Source organism: Rhodamnia argentea, chromosome 8 (genome assembly GCF_020921035.1).
Source record: "Rhodamnia argentea isolate NSW1041297 chromosome 8, ASM2092103v1, whole genome shotgun sequence".
In the NCBI taxonomy this organism is placed as follows: Eukaryota; Viridiplantae; Streptophyta; class Magnoliopsida; order Myrtales; family Myrtaceae; genus Rhodamnia; species Rhodamnia argentea.
The window spans coordinates 25,436,305-25,455,034 of record NC_063157.1 but is presented as its reverse complement, the minus strand read 5'-3'; the positions used below and the strand labels follow the sequence as shown (position 1 = coordinate 25,455,034).

Below are 18,730 nucleotides of genomic sequence, written 5' to 3'. Positions count from 1 at the left end.
TATTGCCACGTAGGATATGGAAAAAAAAAATCACGTCAACATTTCATGTCATTAGAGTTGGACGGAGTTAGCGAAAGGATTCAATTGCACCAATTAGACAAATTTCGAGACTTGATCGTAATTTTCATAAATTTTAAATTTCAACCGTACTTTTGTGATAAATTTTAAGACGGTCAGAAGGTACTTTTATCCCTATCCAGATAGAGAACTTCTTGATTCTTGCGAAGCCATGAAAGGCCATTGACGCATAGAAGAAGATGTGCGTTCGAAAGTCGATAACTCAATGGCATTGGTAGGTTGTAACTTCTAAGTAGCCTTTCTTGAAAAGAAACGACAGATTGCACAAAAACCGCCGGATGAAAGAGAGAGGGAGAGAGAACCGGCCAAAAAAAAAAAAAAATTCCTTTGACAACGCCAGCAACGTCGGCCGTCCGTGCGTCCGTCCGTCCATCGACTAAGGCAAAAGGCCGTAGATGCTTTTCAACTCGATCGTGCTCGAATCACACAAAATGGCCGAGTCAAAAGTTGTCCTCGTCCTCCCCGTGACACCGTGAGGCCACGCATCATCATATGGCATCGTCGTGTCTTTTCCCACTTTTCTGATCTCGACATCTCCTCCGAGTTAGTGGCCGAATGCATGCATAATCGCTGGTCCCCCCCCTCTCCCCACATCCATTCGAATGCTTATTTTGACTTGGCAACACAAATCTTGACTTGGAAGAAAACACCCCCCAATCATTGGATTTAATCACTGCTTATCTTGCCTTGGTAAATAAATAAATAAACTGGTGACTCGAACGGCAAAGTTGGTAAAACATTAAAAAAAAAAGAAATAATTGAAGGTCGGTTTCTAACTCGCGGTACAGTCGGGATCTCGAAACCAGTTGGCAATTTAGTCGTATATAGTTGGTAAATTGCTTATGTTGATAATTTCATATAAGAGTCGGTGAATCCGAAGGTTATGCAAATAAAATTGTTGGCGAGACAGCAAAAAAAAAAAAAATCCTAATTTGCAAATTGTAAAAAGAAATTGGAAAATTTCATGAAAATGTTGCTCAGTGGATGACAAATTGCCTAGAAAAAAGTGGCAAATCCTTTTTCTTTTTACCAATAATTTTGTAATACTGTAATTTTTGAATTTTGCTAGCATAATAATCTTTGGGCTACTCAGAAAATAATATTATGTTGTGAGCCATACATTTTTGAAAGAGTTGGGCCCGATAAAAAATTATAAATTTTATTATTTTGTTGATTTTGTCCAAATTTAACAGTGGATTAAAGACGGTGAGAGAAGCATTTCTCACGCACTTAAAACATGCCTTTCCAAAAAAAAATATAATTAAAAATTGGGCAACTACTTATCTTTTTACGTAGCGGCCCGTCACGTGTGTCACGTGACCCCCATCGCCGAATTTCACAGACCTTCAGCACCTCCGCACGCCACCGCCATTTCTATTCAAAAGTCACTCTCCTTCTCCTTCTCTCTCTCTCTCTCTCTCTCTCTCTCTCTCCATGATTCAAAAACTACGCGCGGATCCTCCACGAGGTCGCGTCGGTCCCGATGACAACCGCTTCGATTTGCTTCCCGACGCCCTCCTCCTCCTCATCTTCTCCAAGGTCGCCGACCTTAACACCCTCGTCCTCTGCTCCTCCGTCTGCAAGCGCTTCCGCCTCCTCGTCCCCCAGATCGACACCGTCTCCCTCCGTCTCGACTACTTCGACCGCGACGGCTCTGCTAGAGGGAGCTCCGTTCGCTCTCTGAGGAGGATCTTCAAAAGCTTCGGCGCCAAGCTGATCGGACCGAGGTCGTCGGCTTCGGTTTGCTGCTCCAGCAGCCGCGTCGCTCCGTACGACCAGCTCTCTCACCTCAGGCACCGGTTTCGCGAGCTCGTAGCTCTTCGAGTGGAGCTCCGGAATTCCACGAGGTCACGCCGCGACGATGCGGTTCGCAACTCCCTGACCTGGTGGAAAGCCGTTTTCGGATCGCGGCTCGAGACCTGCGTCGTGCTCTCCGCGGCGTCGATTTGCCGGACCTCAGCCGGCGCATCCTGTGGCGTCGGCCGCGTCAGGGAGACAATGAGCGAGTCCGACCTGAAGTCGATTCTGGAGATGACCAAGTGCTCGCTCGTGAACGCGTCGTTCAGGCTTGTCTACTTCGTCCCTCGCGACCACGGGAGGCTCCGGAGCGTCGTGGTCTCGGACGACGCCGGGAGGGGCAAGCTGTGCATGGGAGAGGAGGAGCTCGCGAGCTTCAACGGGAGCCCATCCTCGAAGAGGAATTCCGCGGAGGAATTGAGGTCGCAGAGGCTGAGGAGCCTGAGAGGCCCTCTCCGAATGAACGTGTGGTACGTGCCGGTCCTGGATCTGCCCGCGAGCGGCCGCTGCATGAGGAGAGTGAAGATCGCGGCGGCTCGAAGAGAGGACAATCGGGAGATCGCGATGGAGAGGGACGCCGAGCTGTTGATTGGCGGCTTTCGGCGAAGGCGGCGAGCGAGGGAAGGCCTGCGACGAAGCTGTGGTGGAGATGATGAGAAGCAGCAGGAAGAAGAGGTACGAGCTGAAGATTCCGTACTGCTTGGATTAGGAGAGTGGGGGACAACTTGCTGGATCATTCCACCCCTCCGTCCCCCGCGCGGCTCTCTTTCGTTTGACTAGGTCAACGGCGTATCGAGTCCAGTCCAGATAGCCATTCCCGTCGTTGCGATTCCTTCGATTGTCATTCGTCGTTTGAAATCTCACAAGCCTCCTGCTGTTCAAGCCTGCGCGAAGATTCGTCGATCTCGTAAGTTGTGCCTTGTTTTTTCGTTTTGTCTTTGCAGGAGCTTTTTGTTCTGTAGTTTTGAATAATTATGATTAAGATTGCAGTGTGAATTTTTTTGTATTATTTATTTGGGTGGGACGAAAACTGCTGTGGAAGAATATTCTCCTTCTCAAAGGAAAGAAGCTTCTTCGAATACTCTCCCTCCTTTTTCTTACCGATGTTACCTTAGTGCTTGTCTTGCGTCGGAAACAACCTTAATCAAAGGTACGAAGCTGCTGAACATCATGATTATCAATTATTTCTGACTATACAAATTTTTAATTAATGAATACTTTATACTAAATATATAATGATGACGTGTGAATTTATAATTAAGATTATATCGTCCCCGACAATATTATAAGAAAAGTATTTTTCATCATAATATTTACAGAACATTAAGTAAAATCGCTCTCTTCTGAATTTTAAGCCGAGGGAAAATGGGATCGAGGAAAATCATCCCCTCAAATGTCTTTTCATTTGACCCTAGATGATTACCATGGTCGAACAAAATTATAACTCGAACCTTGGTCTTCGTGAGATTCGGCATTGAATGGTAAGGACTGATATCGCTATATTTCCGTGCGGCAAACATGGTCGAGATATTGACCCATTTGAGGAACATGACCGATCGATTTTTCAAGTTGCCGGTCCCATTCCTAAATAGGTGTATCCTCAGAGTTTATGTAGTAAATGGATGTATCTCCGTGCCTCCCTTTGTAACTCAATGTTGCAAATTCGTTCACGCTTCTTCGTACAAATCAAGCAAATCTCATTCGCACGCACGATGAGCAATCCCTAGGGAGTTGGGATCATCCAACAGTCCATAAATTCGACCTTTTTCCATAAGATCCAGAACCGAGCAGCAAGAATTGGAACCTGTCAATCTGTCATTTCCTTTTTCCCCACCTCCAAAGTTGTAGTCCGGTCCTCCCGTGGAATGACTTCCCTTTAGTCTCTCCTCCTCCTCCTCCTCCGCAGCCGAACAGGCAATCCTCCTCTCATCTTGAGGACCAACGACAGCGTGTAGGGCGGGTCCGCCATCCTCATCCCGCTCTTGTCTCCGTCCTCCGCCTCCGGTGAAACCTCAAACTCCGCCATGACGGCGGCCGCCACGGACTTCATCTGCACGTAGGCCATCTCCTTCCCCAGGCACATCCTTGGCCCACAGTGGAACACCGGATACTTCCACTGGTCGGACGGCCTAAAACGCACGTTTTGACGATCGTCCTCGTTGCCGTCGCGATCCCCATCACTGCCGTCCAACCACCTTTCCGGCTTGAACTCCCTGCACTCCGGCCCCCACACCTCCTCGCTCCTCCCCATAGCGTACGCCGAGTAATCAGCGAACCATCCCTTCCCCATGCGGGTCCCGTCGGGCAACACATCGTCGTCCACCGTCAATCTCGAGTTGATCGGCACCGGGGGGAACAGCCGCATGGACTCAGTCACCGCCGCGTGCAGGTAGTGGAGGCTCTTCAGCTCGTCGTAGGTGAAGACCTTCACCTCCGTCTTTGAGGACGCTGCTGACGATAATTCTTTGAGGATTTTGCGCTCGCACAACGGGTGCTCGGCGATCAGCCAGAAGAACCAGGTCAGCGCCGTTGAGGTCGAGTCCTTGCCTGCGAGAACGAAGCTTATGACGATGTCTCGCAGGAACTTCCTCTTCTCCTCCAGGTCTCGGAACTCCAAATCGGCGCTCGATGACATGAACCTCGACAGCAGATCTCGATCGTGGCTCATCTCGTCGCCGTTCTCTCGTTCGGACGCCGATTTGATTTGTTCCTCTTTCAATTTGATGATGTCCATTGCGAACTCGTTGATCACTCTTATTTGCGATCTGAATCGTTTCTCCGACCCGAGATTGAAGAATCGCTTGAATTTCCACAGAGCAGGCCAGGGCGACATGAACCGAGACGAGCAATTCTCGACCGCCTCGTCGAAAGCTTTGACGAAAGCCGAATTGCGGCCGGAGAACTCCGATGCTCCTTCCGCGGCGAAACAGTTAGGATCGACACCGAACGCGACGCTGCATATGTTGTCGAAGGCGAATCTCTGCAACGCCTCCTGGAGGTCGACGACTCTGCCCTCGTTGCAGGCGCTGGAGAGGAACGGGAGGAGGCGGTCGGAGATCTCGCGGCTGACGGTCTCCGAGATGAAGTGCTTGAGCGACCTGGTAGTGAACTCGTGGCTGGCGATCTTGCGCTGGAGGGACCAGAGGTGGCCGTCGACGGCGAAGATGCCGTCGCCGAGGAGCTCGCGGAGGACGGCGTGGTAGCGGGAGCCCTTGACGTAGTTGGGGAAGTTGGAAGAGAGGAGGTGCTGGAGGTTGAGGGGGTTGGAGGTGCAGACCCCGCGGGAGAGGCCGAGGAAGGTGTTGACCCGGAGGGTCGACGACGGGGTCCGCGACAGCATGTCGGCGACCCAGTCGTGGAAGCGGTGGCGGTTGCGGAGGAAGCCAACGACGTTGCCGACGACGGGGTGCGATTCCGGGCATGGGGTTTCGGCGGGACCACCGGGAGGGCGGCGGGAGGCGGCGGAGCGCGAGAGGCGGAGGAAGAAGAAGAGGAGGAAGGGGAGGGAGCAGAGAGAGAAGGTGAAGAGATTGAGGTCGAGCATCATCTGGGGGTCTGGTTCTGCCTTCCGGTGGACGATGGCGACGACCGATTCTGAAGCGAGATTCATGCTCAGGTAGCTCAGAAGATAAATGCAGTTCGACTTCAACCTCACCCAGTCACGGATCGCTTTCACCCAGCTTGATTTGACGTAATTAAAAACATACAAAACGCACAAATAAAAGACAATAATACAACTTCATTTATTTTTCACGAAATGAACTAAAAAAATAAATAAATAGTTAATAATTTTTTTTTATTAATTTATCATATATGATAAAAATATTTTTAATTCATTTATTTTAAAAAAAAATCTTATAAACCTTGAGGACTAGCTATCATAGTAAAACAAAAAACCGAAAATACTATAACCTTCAATTATCTCATTTTTATTGACATATCTCTTAAATATCAGAAAAAAACACTATTTCCTTCCTCTTTACTATATTTATATAATTTGGCTATTTAATTGGGCTCCTAGGTTGTTTGAATCAAATAATTAAACCTCAATCTCAATTCTCAACTTGATATAGACACTCATGCCACTTGCATCCACCTCGACCATTCGAGTTATGCTTGTTTTTTGACCCCAAAAAAAAAAGGCATGTTTGTTTCGAAGTCCTTTTGAGCCAAATATACTCTGAACTTGATTCGATGCCATTATTGGACTTGCTTAACTTCAAAATCGATAAAATTTGAATGCGTTCACGTAATCAATGAGTCATGCTAAGAGTAAATGGCTCGAAACATAAACTTTCTCGCCTCTCCATTTATCACAATAATTTATTTATTTTTCCTTTCAATTCTTATTTCTCTTAGTTTCCTCATATTTCCAAAACATAGTTAGCAAATATGTAATACCAAACATGGGACATACGTGAAATCCTTAATACACACGCACCATGGTTAGTGTTATCATGCTATAATTTAAGCTTATGAAATTTTTTACACATGCGGGAATGTTTGTGTTGACTTTTTGAAAATCAAAAAGGATAATTTAATACTTTTGTGCTTAAATTTTACAAAAATAGTAAAATGTTATTACAATATGAAGAACTACGTATATAAATTTACGCATTTATTACGAGAGTTTAAAATACTTAAAGTTTTGAAATGTGTGCATTTCAAGATTCATAAAAAAGGAAAAAGATTGGTGGAAAAATTTCAATTAAGGGCTCAAAATGCCTTCATTTTCTCATATAATGGCTTGAACTGGTTTTTATTTCAAATAAGGGACTAAAGTGCCATCCTTATTTCAAATAAGAGCTTAAAGTAATTATGCATATTTCAAATAAGGGTCTCTTCTCGCCGGCAAGCTAAATATTCCGGCCATTCAAGAACATATTGGTCAAAATATAATTTAAATTTAATTTTTAGCTAAATTAAATTAAAAAATAAAAACTAAAAGTTAAAAAACAAAAAAAAGAAGAAGGAAAAACAGGCGGGAGGACTGGTCTCCCGCCTATGGTTCTTGCCCCACGGTCGGTGGGGCGATGACAATTGTCGTTGGGGTCGTCGACTCCTCGGCGGGGCCGACGACCCCACCAACCGGTGGCAAGAGCCAACAAGCCCTTGCCATGAGTGGGAGAGGGCCGCGACCTTCTCCCGGATCTAGGCGAGGGTCGCCGGCCCTTGCCTAGGTGCGAGAGAGGGCCGCAACCCTCAACCGGACTAGGGTGAGGACCGTTGACCCACGCCTTGACCTCGGACCTGGGCAAGGGCCGACGACCCTCGCCTAGATCTGGGAGATGGTTGCGGCGCTCTCTCGGCTCCGTGGGGGCATGCTAGTCCTCACCACCGATTAGCGAGGTTGCCGCTCCTACGGAGGCATCGGCGACCCCAAAGACTATCTTCGCCACCCCCACCGGTGGTGAGGGTGGCGTCCACAGGTGGAAGGGGCTACCTCCCGTCTATGTGCCTTTTTTTTTTTTTTTTCTAATTTTAAGAAAAATATAAGAGGAATAAACAAAGGAAAAAAATTAAAAAAAGTTAGTAACAAAAATGCCCTTAATTAATTGGTGAGAGACCATTTTTTGAGATTGATATGGTCACTTTAGGTCTTTATTTGAAATAATATTCACTTCATGTCTCTTATTTGAAACAATAAGAGTAATTCAGGCATTTATTTGAAACAAAGTTTTACTTCAGACTCTTATTTGAAAAAATAAGAGCACTTCGGGCCCTTAATTGAAATTTTCCTGGATCAAAATTTTAAGGAAAAAAAAAATCGACAATTTTTTTTTTTGGTCAAAAAATGTCTCGACGACTTTAAATATTAGAATATCGCCATCGAAATATGCTTCCCGCCCAAGTCGCCAGCACCAGAAGCAGCGACTCTCATACTCAAACAGTCTCACATCTTCAATCAGGAGGGTGGGATCCGTCGCGAGTGTTCTCTATTCCCCCAATTACAGCGCAAACTCTGAACAGGTGATGATTCACGTTTCTCCGATGCTTGTGTCGCGTTCTCTTTCCAAGCTCTCGATGTGCTTCGTTTATCTTGTGGCATTTGTCTGATTCGGCGGTCTTTCATCGACTCGACATTCGTCCCTTTCTTTCTTGGTTTATGTTTCTCTCTTGTCCTTTTTTTTCCCCAATTTCCTGTGTGATTTTAGGGAGTGTGGTGCTCTGGATTGAGCAGTGAAAAGGTCTTTCTTGGGGATGTCGTAAAACCACACGGCAAACATTGGTCTCGAGGGCCGTCAATTGTCAAGTGTAGATAAATTCTTTCATGGGTACTCGCTGATTGATGATAGAAACAGGGCTATTAAGATACGCCTCATTCAGTCGTTAGAAATGCTTGGTTTTTTGCTCATTCTTTTCCAGGAAGAAAAGGGAAAATATCGAGCAGGAATTTTCAATGCCAGAAATGCCATCTAGACATGTCTTCGAAACCCTGATGAGTCTCGTCTAGCAGAACTTGTTTGACATTGCCGATAGGATCATATTGTGCTTTGGGGGTGTGATGGCATTTAGAAAATAGAGTCCTGACATTCCTTACCTTCCTCACTTGTGGGGCTCTGGTTTACCCTAACCTCGAAAATCTTATCCGTTTTTGGCCTTTCCTCACTCAGCATTCTCATATCAGAGGCCAGCGCCACTCCCCTTGAGGTCTCTCTCGGGCTCGCTTGCCACCTTGGCTGTTCAGACTCTTGATCTCTTTTGTGTTGGACCAGCATATCAGGTCCTGGATTTGGGTTATCTTAGAACAATATCTGCATATAAGAGCTTCCACAAATTTTATAAACGGATGTTGGATACTTTCTGAAGATAATACGCTTGGGACATATCTGGTTTCATCCTTTTTTTCTCTTTCTCAGTGACAGTATATCGTGAAAAAGAACTGTTAAATTCTTATTTCTTGGCATCTTTCAATGTTCTCTTTTTGTTATCTAGCCTGATGCAAATGTGACTCTGCCCTATGGGCCGCTGAGTTGTTCTGCCTCGGATGTTCATATTACATAGCTTGGGACATACTAGATGTGATTTTGATAACTCGGTCATGATAGACGTCATACATATGTTAGGGTTTTCCACGTTGTCCAGGGTCACAGGACTATTTTCAAAAAAATTTCTTTGGGTGCACAATTTGGGCTTTAGCGGGGAGCAGTAATTGTTCCTAGAAAATTATTTATAATCATCGTGCTTTCAGACTAGGAAATTGTTCATGTTGCACAGCACAGCATGTTCTCTATACAATCCGCAGTGGATGTCCCTGTTCCAATAAGTAGATGGCAACATGTTCCCTTAGTAGACAAATTGAGCATAGTATTACTTTTTGGAGATTTAGTTTTGTCTTTGTTTTCATGTTCATATGTCAAATGCAATTGGTTAAGGACTTAATTTAAATTTAGCCTCAGATGGGTCATCAATTTTTTTGAAGTCTTGTAATGTCATCTGGCTATAGGGCTGTGCCGCTTTACACCCTCAAAGCTTTGCTCCTTTGAGCTGAAGACAGTGATGGCAAGCCGGGTCACTGAGAGGCTGCTATTTGTGCAGGATGAGAATCAAGTTGCTCCTCGCAAAAGTACCATTTCCTCTTTCTATTTGAGCCCTATTTTTCAACTGTGAATAGCAATTACATTATGGAATAAATGCCTCAACCTGATGTGTGACCCTTTCAATGTCTGATTAAGCACACACTCTTGCATCACAGGGTGCAAGTAGTGTCTTTCTTAACACTATGTTGGAACTTTGTATTTGGTCAATTGTCTTAGTAGTTTGAAGATCACTAATTTACTTGTCCAATTTCTGTTTAGAGGCTACTGTTGATGGAGCAACTAGGAGTTCTAAGACCGTTGCAAAGAAAGGTGAAGGGAGTTTGGGAAGTCGTAAAGCACTTCAGGACATTACAAACAAATCGTCCCTTCATCCTGAAGCATCAATAAAGAAAAAGAATCCACAGAAGGAAGAATTTAATGTAGCTGAGGAGATGTTTTTGCACGACCACCAAAAGTGCATCGAGGCAAAACAAGCAGCCTTCAACAATTTTGACTTGAACTTGGTTCTTCCTGGTCATGGTAATTAATTCTTTTTGCAATAATATACATCAGATTGGAAGTTGACATCCCTGCTGATATGGTTTGTCAAAGCGCTGAGCGAGCCAAGGTTTTACATCTTAGATTTAGATATATTTGTGTTTATGCTTACCAGTCATTATACTGGATAGGCTCTTTGTACAGTGCTTCTTGTAGTCCCTTGGGGATATAGCGCAGCAATACTTTTGGCTAAGTTAATGATTACTTAGAAGATTATAAATTCAGATCAGATTGGTTTATGCTATCGTATGCAAGAAACTGCACTTTAATTACGACAGTAACTACAACTGGTATGAAGCACACCTTTTCTCATGCTATTTTTATGTTTAAAAAATATTTCATTATCCTGTCGCCTCAATTGAGCAGAAAAGCCAGAAACTGAACTGAATTAGAGCAGAAGCCTCTTTAGTCCAAAAGTGAACCTGAAAAACCCATTTAAAAGGATACAGAAGTGTTGGCTCAAATTGGCATTTTTTTATGAGAAAATTGTGAAGAGGTAAAGACTTTTGACACTCCTATCTGCATTCAATGATCTCGACTATTTATTCTGATTCTGCATTTTTTAGGTCATCTCATCTTTCTCTAATCATTCAAGGAACAAGAAATAACATTAGTTTCTTTACCAGATTCTGTGTCCACTGCAGGACGTTCAGAATCCGAAGAGGCAAAGGCTGAGGTACTCCCTCAGCAAATAAGCCATTTTTTCTATTTTTTTGGCCATTGCAAAGCCCACGTTATTCTATTGACTGTTAGTAGCAGAGCCTATGTAGCAGTTCATTTTACCAAATTCGTTGTTTCCCACCTAAGAAATTTTCTCTACATTGAACCCATCAATGTTATTTCTAACTACCACTCTTTGTTGCTTATTGATTTTTCTTCTGTTTATGTGTTCTTTGTGTTAGGCTGATTATGATAGCCCTCGCTGCTACCCTGAGCCATCTGAACTTCCCATGGATGAGTTTTCTGATTGCTTTGAATATTCAACACAATGCAGTTCTCCTCCGTGTTCACCAATGCTTTGGGACACTCCAACATCTTGTGAATATGTGTGGCAATTTGAGGATGTGGAATTTGTCCTCCAGCAAGAGGCTGATTTTTGAACTTTATTTTTTTTTTCAGTTGGCAGCATCTTGTTTATTGCATGAAGCAGCACTTGTACCGGACTCTTTCTACGCACTACCTTGATTTTCTAGTCTAGTATGCAAAATTTCATGCCCTGCAATATTGCTGCAATGGCGCCTTCCTTTACTATGTGTTCTTCTTTGGTTCATGTATTTGGTGTCTTCTGGAAAAGTCTTTATCTTTGAAGCACTCTATGGTATTTACCAAAGGAAAACATGTCAAGGAGGGATAGTGCACACTGGTTTTATGACCTCTTCTATTCTTTTTCCCATTCCTTTTTCGATGGGCGGTGTGCAATTGTTTTGATTTTGGCCACGACAATTTTGTGCCAAATGAATATCTTGAAATTTCCTCATTCAGTCGGTAATCGCAACATTTACTGCTGAGGTATATCATCGCAAAGCCTAATGGAATTGTCACTGTCTGAATGATTCCAATCGCGTCGAATGCATTAACCACCTGCTATCACTGGACTGGTTCAACTCGTTCTGTTGTCAATTGACCCCTTTCTAGTCATATCCTATCCACGCGACTCTATGAGATAACAGTTTTTGTGCTTGACTGAAGACTTTAACATCTCACCAGGCTGTTTAAAAATTTTGCAAGACCAAATCATATGATTCCTGTACCAGTAGTGTCGGTTCTTAGCATTGTGCATGGACGGCTCAAAATTGCATCTAGGTTCATTGCAGTTCAATTCACAGATAAAACACTTACTGCTCTTACATCTTTATCTTTGACTGCATGCGTGTCACTGCATACGAACTCCAACATTTATTCGTCGGGATTTTTTCCTACTTTTCTGGGGAAACAAAGGAGAGTGATGTCTTGGAAGTTTCTTTACAGACTTTAGCAAACCAGGGTCGTCTCTCTGTTTAGGAAGGACTCTGTCGGAGGTTTCTTTACAGACTTTTAGCAAAACAGGGTCGTCATAAGAATTGTGCTTTTGTCTCTGTTTCTTGTCAACTTATGAGACCCAGTAAGCATTGCCAATTATTGTATGAAGCATGTTCCTGTCATAAACATTATGTTTTATTTGCAAGCCGGCCACCGGGTTGCTTCATTCACCAGTACTGTTGTATTGCTCTTGTTCTTTTACTCCAGCAACAGGATGGCCGCTGCGCTATTTAGTTCAAAACCGAGAACGCTAACTTGGTTTTCGACACATTCATCTTCTCAAACTCAGTTAACTTCTACTGTAAGTACATAGCCTAACAAATGGTGGGCATTTTCATAGTTACCCTACTTTCCTAACTGCTACCCAAGTTTCCTTGTCTATCTCAAGATGATAGCTTCTATGGCCTCTCTTATAGTGGAGGCAAGATCATGACAGAACCAGTCGCTGTCTCTCTTTTGTGGTTTGGTCCTCAATGGCGAGAATCTGATCAAGCAATCATAATAAATGCCATTAATTCTCTAACTTCCTCCAGATACTCGTCAGTTCAGAAGTATGAAGTACCAACACTAGGAAACTGGAGGGATATGGTCAGGCAGTACAGAGACAACTCCTACTCTCCGGTCACGGACACGTTGAGTGTGGGCTCCAAATGCTCTTACATGGGGATTTTCTCAGAACATGACACGAGAACGGGTGATCGAGATCGGACAAGCGGTTTTTGATGGCACTGCCATTGATGGGCCTAACGGGAGCTTGAGTTGCACTCATGCCTTCGAAGCGAGTGAGAACGGCATTTACCTTGCACTCTTCTCTGATTGTGTGATCTTTGTTCAGGGAAAAGATCCGGACGAATTCACTGATCCATGCAGCGGCCATTTACTGGTCAATATCTCTGTAGAAGAGGTGATTACTATGGCCTGGACTTGGGCCCCGCGCAAAGAAGGCGACCAGTGCTCGAGGCTCTTACAAGTAAGTTCCTAGCAAGGGCTACCGATTGGAAATGAGAAGGTGGACAGCATGGTCGGATACATGCTGGCAAAAATAGCAGATCAAGTTACTAATGGAGACGGAAGAGGATGCATAAGCGGTGGTGGGAATGGGAAAACAAACACGATTAGCAGTCTGTGTGCATCTCAATTTGACAGAGGACAGTCATCCTCCTTTATATGTTGATGCAGTGAGAAATGTCAGTTTTAATGCGGTTGGTCTAAATGGCCATAGATATCTTCTTCAGTATCTTTGGGACCAGAACATCAGGAATTGTGCATTGAAACCCCCAGGTAATGTAAACAATGCAGTGCAGAATTGTTGAGGGGGAAAAGTAGACATTAACATAGAGTAACATTGGTTATCACTATCTCTAATTCATATGCAAAAGAGTAACATTGGTTATCATTATCTCTAATCCATATGCAAAAGATTCTGTCCTTAACAAACGGTCTGATGAAGAAATTCCAGCCGGTACAAACTGATCCACACTAGAAAGTTTTAGCCGTGTCCCACCATCTCTTCTTCTCCTCTCTGCGTAGCCTCTTTTTTCTGTATGAAAAAGGCTAGAAGGCAGAAGAACAAGTCATCCAGAACAGTTAGTTCTCCATTCTCCTGGGACATTACTTATTAGGTGGGAATTGAGATTCAATCCCACAATCATATGAGATATATTTATTTTTTACGCATTCATGAGGTCTTAGAAACCATGAGGATAATATTCCTATCTTGGTACACAAGTCCCACCTCTTCGAATTTTTAGGGAACTTCTAACTTGAAACTTTCCTGATGCAGAAGCCTGCAGTGTTGATCCAGTCATCTTGAAACTGTCTAAAGGGTACTTGAGGACAGGAATTGTTGTTAATCACAGTGATGGTTTGCAGCCACATATGCCCAATCAGAAGTGTCTTTGGGAAATCTGGTGGCCCAATGCAAAGTTCATAAGTTTCAATTTTGAATATATTGCAGTGGCAGCAGATAGTGATAATAATCTCAGAATTTGCCCCGCAGATGCCAGCAAGATGCAATGTAAAGTAACTAACTCGCAAACTACAAATTCATTCAAGAATTGCCCAAAAGCTTCCATCCAATTTATAAGTGGTGATTATGTGTCCTTTGGATTAAAGAGGGTGGGAGCTCACTTACATGGCAGGTAAAGCAGATCCAATTCACCCTCTTTAATTATGATTTCATCTTCTTTCTTCCTGGAAAATGTACCTGAAATAATCCAAAATTTTCAGGACTTTGCAACGGGAAGGAAGATGTTTACACCCGTTCTGGAATCATATGATTTGGTTTGGTTGGAACTTCATCCTATGTACAAGGCATCAATTGCAGATGGGTCCTCCATGGAAAACCAGGAACTCGAGTTTCCTTGAACTTCACACGCATTTTTGTCACTCGAGATTTGGATTTCATTGCCATTTTCAGTGACTCCACTCATCAGATGGCCAACTTTGCAGGATCTTATCCTGCTGCTGATCTCCCACATATTAACTTGATTGGTGAGGTCGTAATAGCATTCACCACTCAGATGGAGGGAGGGGAAGGTTGGTCGGCAGAATATTATATATCCTCGCCAGCTGAGCCTGGAAACCGACCACCGGTGTTTGTCATTGTCGTTATCTTGGTGGCACTAGCATCTAGCTTGTCCATTGCCATCATTGCTCTTTTCCTTCATCAAAGAAAACAAAAGCATGCTAATGGGGACCTCCTACTTAATGCAAACAGGTTTATTAGGGAGGAAAATTGGATTGGCGAGGGGCCTTTGGCAGTAGTGTATAAAGCAGTTCTCATGGATGGATGTCTCTTGGCGATTCAAGTTTTCAAGAACTCGGCCTGTTATTCAGAACTAGAAGAAGAAATATTGCTCAAAACTTCTTATCGCCATACATAATTTCCTTGATGGGCCATACCAGGCACAGATTTCAGAGTCGATGTATGGTCTTTGAGTTCATGGGTAGGGGATGTCTGAGCTATAACTTGAGAGAGAGAGAGGAGAAACAATAGACTGGGAGAAGAGGTTAATGATAGCAATGCAGATATCCTCGGCAATCCAAATGCTGCACATGCACATGCACATAATCCACCAGTATGTCAGGGCAACATAACATCTGATAACATTTTACTTGATGAGTTATGCAATGCAAAGCTGGGTGGTTTCAGTTCTGCCAATTGTTTTGATGGAAGTGATGATGAAGAACTAATAGTAATGACAGAAGACATGCAGAGTCTTAAGCTATTGATGCTGGAGCTTCTAAGAGGGGAGCCTCTGGAGAATAGAAATTTGAGGAGCTGTGAAGAGATTGATGAGCTTGTTGATGGCCAGGACTGCTTAGACGGAAGGTTGGGTAATCCTCCTGAAAATAGCAAGATAAGGGCCTTGCCAAAATTTGGTGAAATTGCTAAATGGTGCATTACTAGTTCAAATTTTGAAGGTGATGAGAATAGCGCCAAGATAGGTGACATTCTGTCAGGACTGCAGCAGGTTAAGAAGCTGCTTTGTGCTGTTTCAAGTCCAGAGGCAGAAAAATCCTAAATTAGTGGAACAGAGAATGAAATTTTCTTTTACAATGCCCTCCTTCCTTTATTTTGATACAAAAAACTCGATGCGGAAGGAGGAAAATTATGGTTTTTTCTAAGAACAGGACTCAGGAGCTATTGAAAAATTCTTAAGCTTTTTGTGAAATAGTATTTTCTCTTCTAATACCCTGTTAATTTTAACTTCAAAAGCAGTTCTAAAGGGCTTTTCCACAAAATGAAATCCAGTTGACAACCAGTGTTTCCCACGTGGTTAGAACTCATTCTGAGAAGTAACTTACTGCTGTGCAAGTAATATTCAAGATTTCTCACCTTTTCTTTGCAGTCTTAATTCTCCATGGTCAATTTGCAGTAGGTGCTCTCGCATTTAGGCACGACAGTCTCCAAAAAATAACCACTTGTGAGACTCCTGTGATGAATAGAATCCCTTGGTTGTCCTCTGTTGCGGCAGAACTAATCTATAATGCTGCTGTTATTAATTGTCCTTCTGGAAAGGCTGATGTTAGTGTAACCAGAAGAAAAACTGTAAGCACTGCCAAGACAATCTCCTTAATATAATTGTTGCAGTTTGTTTTAACTGTGACAAAAAACTTAAATACCCTCCTTGATCTACCACCAAGTCTTCCAAAAGGAAGAATGGGAGTAATTGTCCACTAAGTCTTGTCTTAAAATGCACAATTAGAAGCCAGATTCTGCATGAAAATTATCTCATCATGGAGCAAATTCATCCTCTTCCATTTGACTACTAAGAAGCATGAGACAGTCATACACCTTTTCAGCTAGCGGGACTGACTTATCTTCCACAAAGAAAGATTGAATCCTCTGGTCAATCTCAATCCAGCTACATCCAGGATTCTTCTTCAATCCCAATTCTTTCATTTTTGATCTCACCTCACGTACTCTATCCCATCTCTTGGCAGAAGCATATAAGTTTGATAACATGACATAACTAAACGATTCATCTGGATTTGTTTTAGCAACAGCATTCGCAATTTCCTCTCCTAATTCGAGATCTCTGTGCAAACAGCATCCTGAGAACAGAGTGCTTAACAATTCAAGATTTCCAGAAACTTCCGGGGCTCTTTGCAGGAATCTGTAAGCCTCGTGTAATCTTCCAGCACGTCCAAGGAGATCTATCAGACAAGCATAATGTTCAATGCCGGGTTTAATACCATGCACATTGACCATCTTGTCAAAATAGTAAGAACCTTGATCGACCAGTCCAGCATGGCTACAAGCTGATAATACGGCAAGGAAAGTAACCTGATCTGGCTCAACATTGGATTGCTTCATTTTAGCAAAAAGATTCAGAGCTTCAAAAGCTTGACCATGGGACCCATAAGCAGTGATCATAGAAGTCCATGACATCAGATCCCTCTTTGGTAATTGCTTGAAAACTTGAATAGCTTCATCCACAGCACCGCATTTAGCATACATATCAAGAAGCGCTCCCATGACTATCTCATTTTTGCTAAACTTACTCTCCACCACAGAATTGTGGATCTCCTTACCTTTTTCTAAGCTTGCCAGCTGGGAACAAACCGACAGGATGCTAGTGAAAGTGATAGCATCTGGTGCAACACGAGCTGTTTTCACTTCATCAAACATGCGAAGAGCCTCAAAGTAATTGCCTACCTTCAGATATCCTGACATCATAACGTTCCAAGAGATAATATTCGTCTTTTCCATATCCCTAAATAAATTTTCTGCCAAAGTAACCCTTCCACAATTAAAATATAAATCTATAAGTGAACAGGTGACAAAGATATCAACCTCGATTTCACTTCTGATTATATAACCATGCACGAATCTTCCATGTAGCAGGTGGGCTGACCTTGAACAAGCTGCAAGCACACTGCTTAAGGTAGTCAACGATGCTTTAACTCCTCCTTCGATCATCCTTTTAAAGAGTTCAATGCAGGATCCACTATCACCCTTTAGTCTAAATCCCGTGATCATTGCATTCCAGGCAACCACATTCTTCTGAGGAATTTGTTCGAATATCTCTCTAGCGGTCTCTAAGTATCCACATTTGCCGTACATGTCGACAAGAGCAGAGTAGACAAAACCGTCAACTTTAAATCGACTTTTGACCAACTCCTCGTGAATCTTCCTCCCTCTTTCTAGGTCCACAAGCCGAGCACACGAACTGATTGCAGTGGTCAGAGTCACTGAATTAGGCTCAAACCCAGCATCTTTCATTCTTTCGAAATATTCCAAAGCCTTCTCCGCTTGCCCATCTTGATAATAACAAGAAATCACAGCATTCCAACACGCCACATCTCTCTCCGCCATTTCATCGAACAGCCAGGTCGCTTGTTGAAACATATTGCATTTCGCATACATGCTCACAGCAGAGCTGGCGACGACCACATCCAAAAGAAACCCAGTCTTCAACAATCCACAATGAATCATTTGGCCGGAACCAGCTCTTCCCAAACCGCCACACGCCTTCAAAACACTTGGGTACGTATAAACATCCGGTTCCACCAATGGGTCGACCAACAACTCTTGAAAAAGGTCAAGGGCTTCAAAGAACATGCGGTTCTTGGCGAAAGCAGCCATGAGGCAATTCCAGACCGACACGTCTGACGGAACCTCAGCGGTGCGAAACACGAGCTTCGCAGTGTGGCATGAATGGCAGGAGAAGTAGAAGTTTACGAGGTCTTTGCACAAGGCGGCGTCATTACGAAGGCCCAGAGATATTACCTTCTGATGAATGACTTTGCCCCGGGTCAACGAAGTGCATGCTCTCAAGAGAGCCGATAATCTTCTGATCACCATTCCAAAGTGGCTATACGGAGTGCATGAACAGCGTCGGAGGTTCACATGAAGAATCGCGAGGTACGAGGAGTTGCTTCAGAGTACAATCTTCGTTATATAATTCTTGTTTTGTTACAAAATTTCGCGACAGATTGACCAACTGAAGAGGTTGAGTGTGATTAGTTCGGATTCATGTTCGACTTCCCGCTAATACAGAAAGTGATCAGTTCGAATTGACCATCAAATTTCCCTGAATGATATCTGATAAATGGTAGTACATACAGATAACCTCCAGCAAAGATGAGATCAAGAGACCAATGGACAGCAATCCCAACACTTCAAATTTATGAATTAGAGTAGATAACCGAACATCGACAACTAAACTAAGACACCTCTGATCCACTTCCAAATAAAAAACATCAAGCACTCAGGAATTGGGTAGATGGGTTCAAAGACATAAGCAAAG

General features: G+C 43.5%; 4 protein-coding genes and 1 non-coding gene across 6 annotated transcripts; 2 read left to right on the top strand and 3 right to left on the bottom strand.

The window, feature by feature from the left end:
- The first annotated feature begins 1,468 nt into the window (after positions 1-1,468).
- Positions 1,469-10,099, top strand: LOC115735440 (F-box protein At1g30200-like). Its single transcript, XM_030666676.2, has 2 exons — positions 1,469-2,623; positions 10,038-10,099. Exons 1-2 carry the CDS (start codon positions 1,513-1,515, stop codon positions 10,082-10,084), a joined length of 1,158 nt encoding a protein of 385 aa, XP_030522536.2. The 5' UTR covers positions 1,469-1,512; the 3' UTR covers positions 10,085-10,099.
- LOC115735554 (cytochrome P450 94A2-like) lies at positions 3,528-5,583 on the bottom strand. Its single transcript, XM_030666848.2, has 2 exons — positions 3,768-5,583; positions 3,528-3,694 (listed from the first exon to the last, which is right to left on the bottom strand). Exons 1-2 carry the CDS (start codon positions 5,483-5,485, stop codon positions 3,691-3,693), a joined length of 1,722 nt encoding a protein of 573 aa, XP_030522708.2. The 5' UTR covers positions 5,486-5,583; the 3' UTR covers positions 3,528-3,690.
- Positions 7,730-11,166, top strand: LOC115735564 (protein PATRONUS 2). Of its 2 annotated transcripts, none has more exons than XM_030666868.2 (5): positions 7,730-7,845; positions 9,323-9,442; positions 9,675-9,935; positions 10,598-10,629; positions 10,856-11,166. In XM_030666868.2, the coding sequence occupies exons 2-5, from the start codon at positions 9,376-9,378 to the stop codon at positions 11,051-11,053; spliced, it is 558 nt and encodes a 185-aa protein (XP_030522728.2). In that variant the 5' UTR covers positions 7,730-7,845; positions 9,323-9,375; the 3' UTR covers positions 11,054-11,166. The 2 variants fall into 2 exon arrangements, with proteins under 2 accessions (XP_030522728.2, XP_030522727.2); XM_030666867.2 differs by having other exon boundaries at positions 10,580-10,629.
- Positions 11,167-12,237: 1,071 nt separating this feature from the next.
- Positions 12,238-16,040, bottom strand: LOC115735547. Its single transcript, XR_007199611.1, has 3 exons — positions 15,814-16,040; positions 14,107-14,635; positions 12,238-12,950 (listed from the first exon to the last, which is right to left on the bottom strand). It is a non-coding gene; the product is annotated as an uncharacterized LOC115735547 (transcript).
- A 33-nt stretch (positions 16,041-16,073) lies between these two features.
- LOC125312436 (pentatricopeptide repeat-containing protein At5g27110) lies at positions 16,074-18,635 on the bottom strand. The gene has a single exon (XM_048284606.1). The coding sequence runs from the start codon at positions 18,283-18,285 to the stop codon at positions 16,213-16,215; it is 2,073 nt and encodes a 690-aa protein (XP_048140563.1). The 5' UTR covers positions 18,286-18,635; the 3' UTR covers positions 16,074-16,212.
- Between the last annotated feature and the right edge of the window lie 95 nt (positions 18,636-18,730).

What these genes read in the sequence shown, in the direction of transcription:
- LOC115735564 (XM_030666867.2), top strand. Translation starts at nt 9,376, where the DNA reads ATGGCAAGCCGGGTCACTGAGAGGCTGCTATTTGTGCAGGATGAGAAT. An exon ending in CTTGGTTCTTCCTGGTCATG is followed by an intron (nt 9,936 to 10,579) that starts GTAATTAATTCT and finishes TTTCTTTACCAG; the next exon opens with ATTCTGTGTCCACTGCAGGA. An exon ending in CCGAAGAGGCAAAGGCTGAG is followed by an intron (nt 10,630 to 10,855) that starts GTACTCCCTCAG and finishes TCTTTGTGTTAG; the next exon opens with GCTGATTATGATAGCCCTCG.
- LOC125312436 (XM_048284606.1), bottom strand. Translation starts at nt 18,285, where the DNA reads ATGGTGATCAGAAGATTATCGGCTCTCTTGAGAGCATGCACTTCGTTG.
- LOC115735440 (XM_030666676.2), top strand. Translation starts at nt 1,513, where the DNA reads ATGATTCAAAAACTACGCGCGGATCCTCCACGAGGTCGCGTCGGTCCC. An exon ending in CTGGATCATTCCACCCCTCC is followed by an intron (nt 2,624 to 10,037) that starts GTCCCCCGCGCG and finishes TTTACATCTTAG; the next exon opens with ATTTAGATATATTTGTGTTT.
- LOC115735554 (XM_030666848.2), bottom strand. Translation starts at nt 5,485, where the DNA reads ATGAATCTCGCTTCAGAATCGGTCGTCGCCATCGTCCACCGGAAGGCA.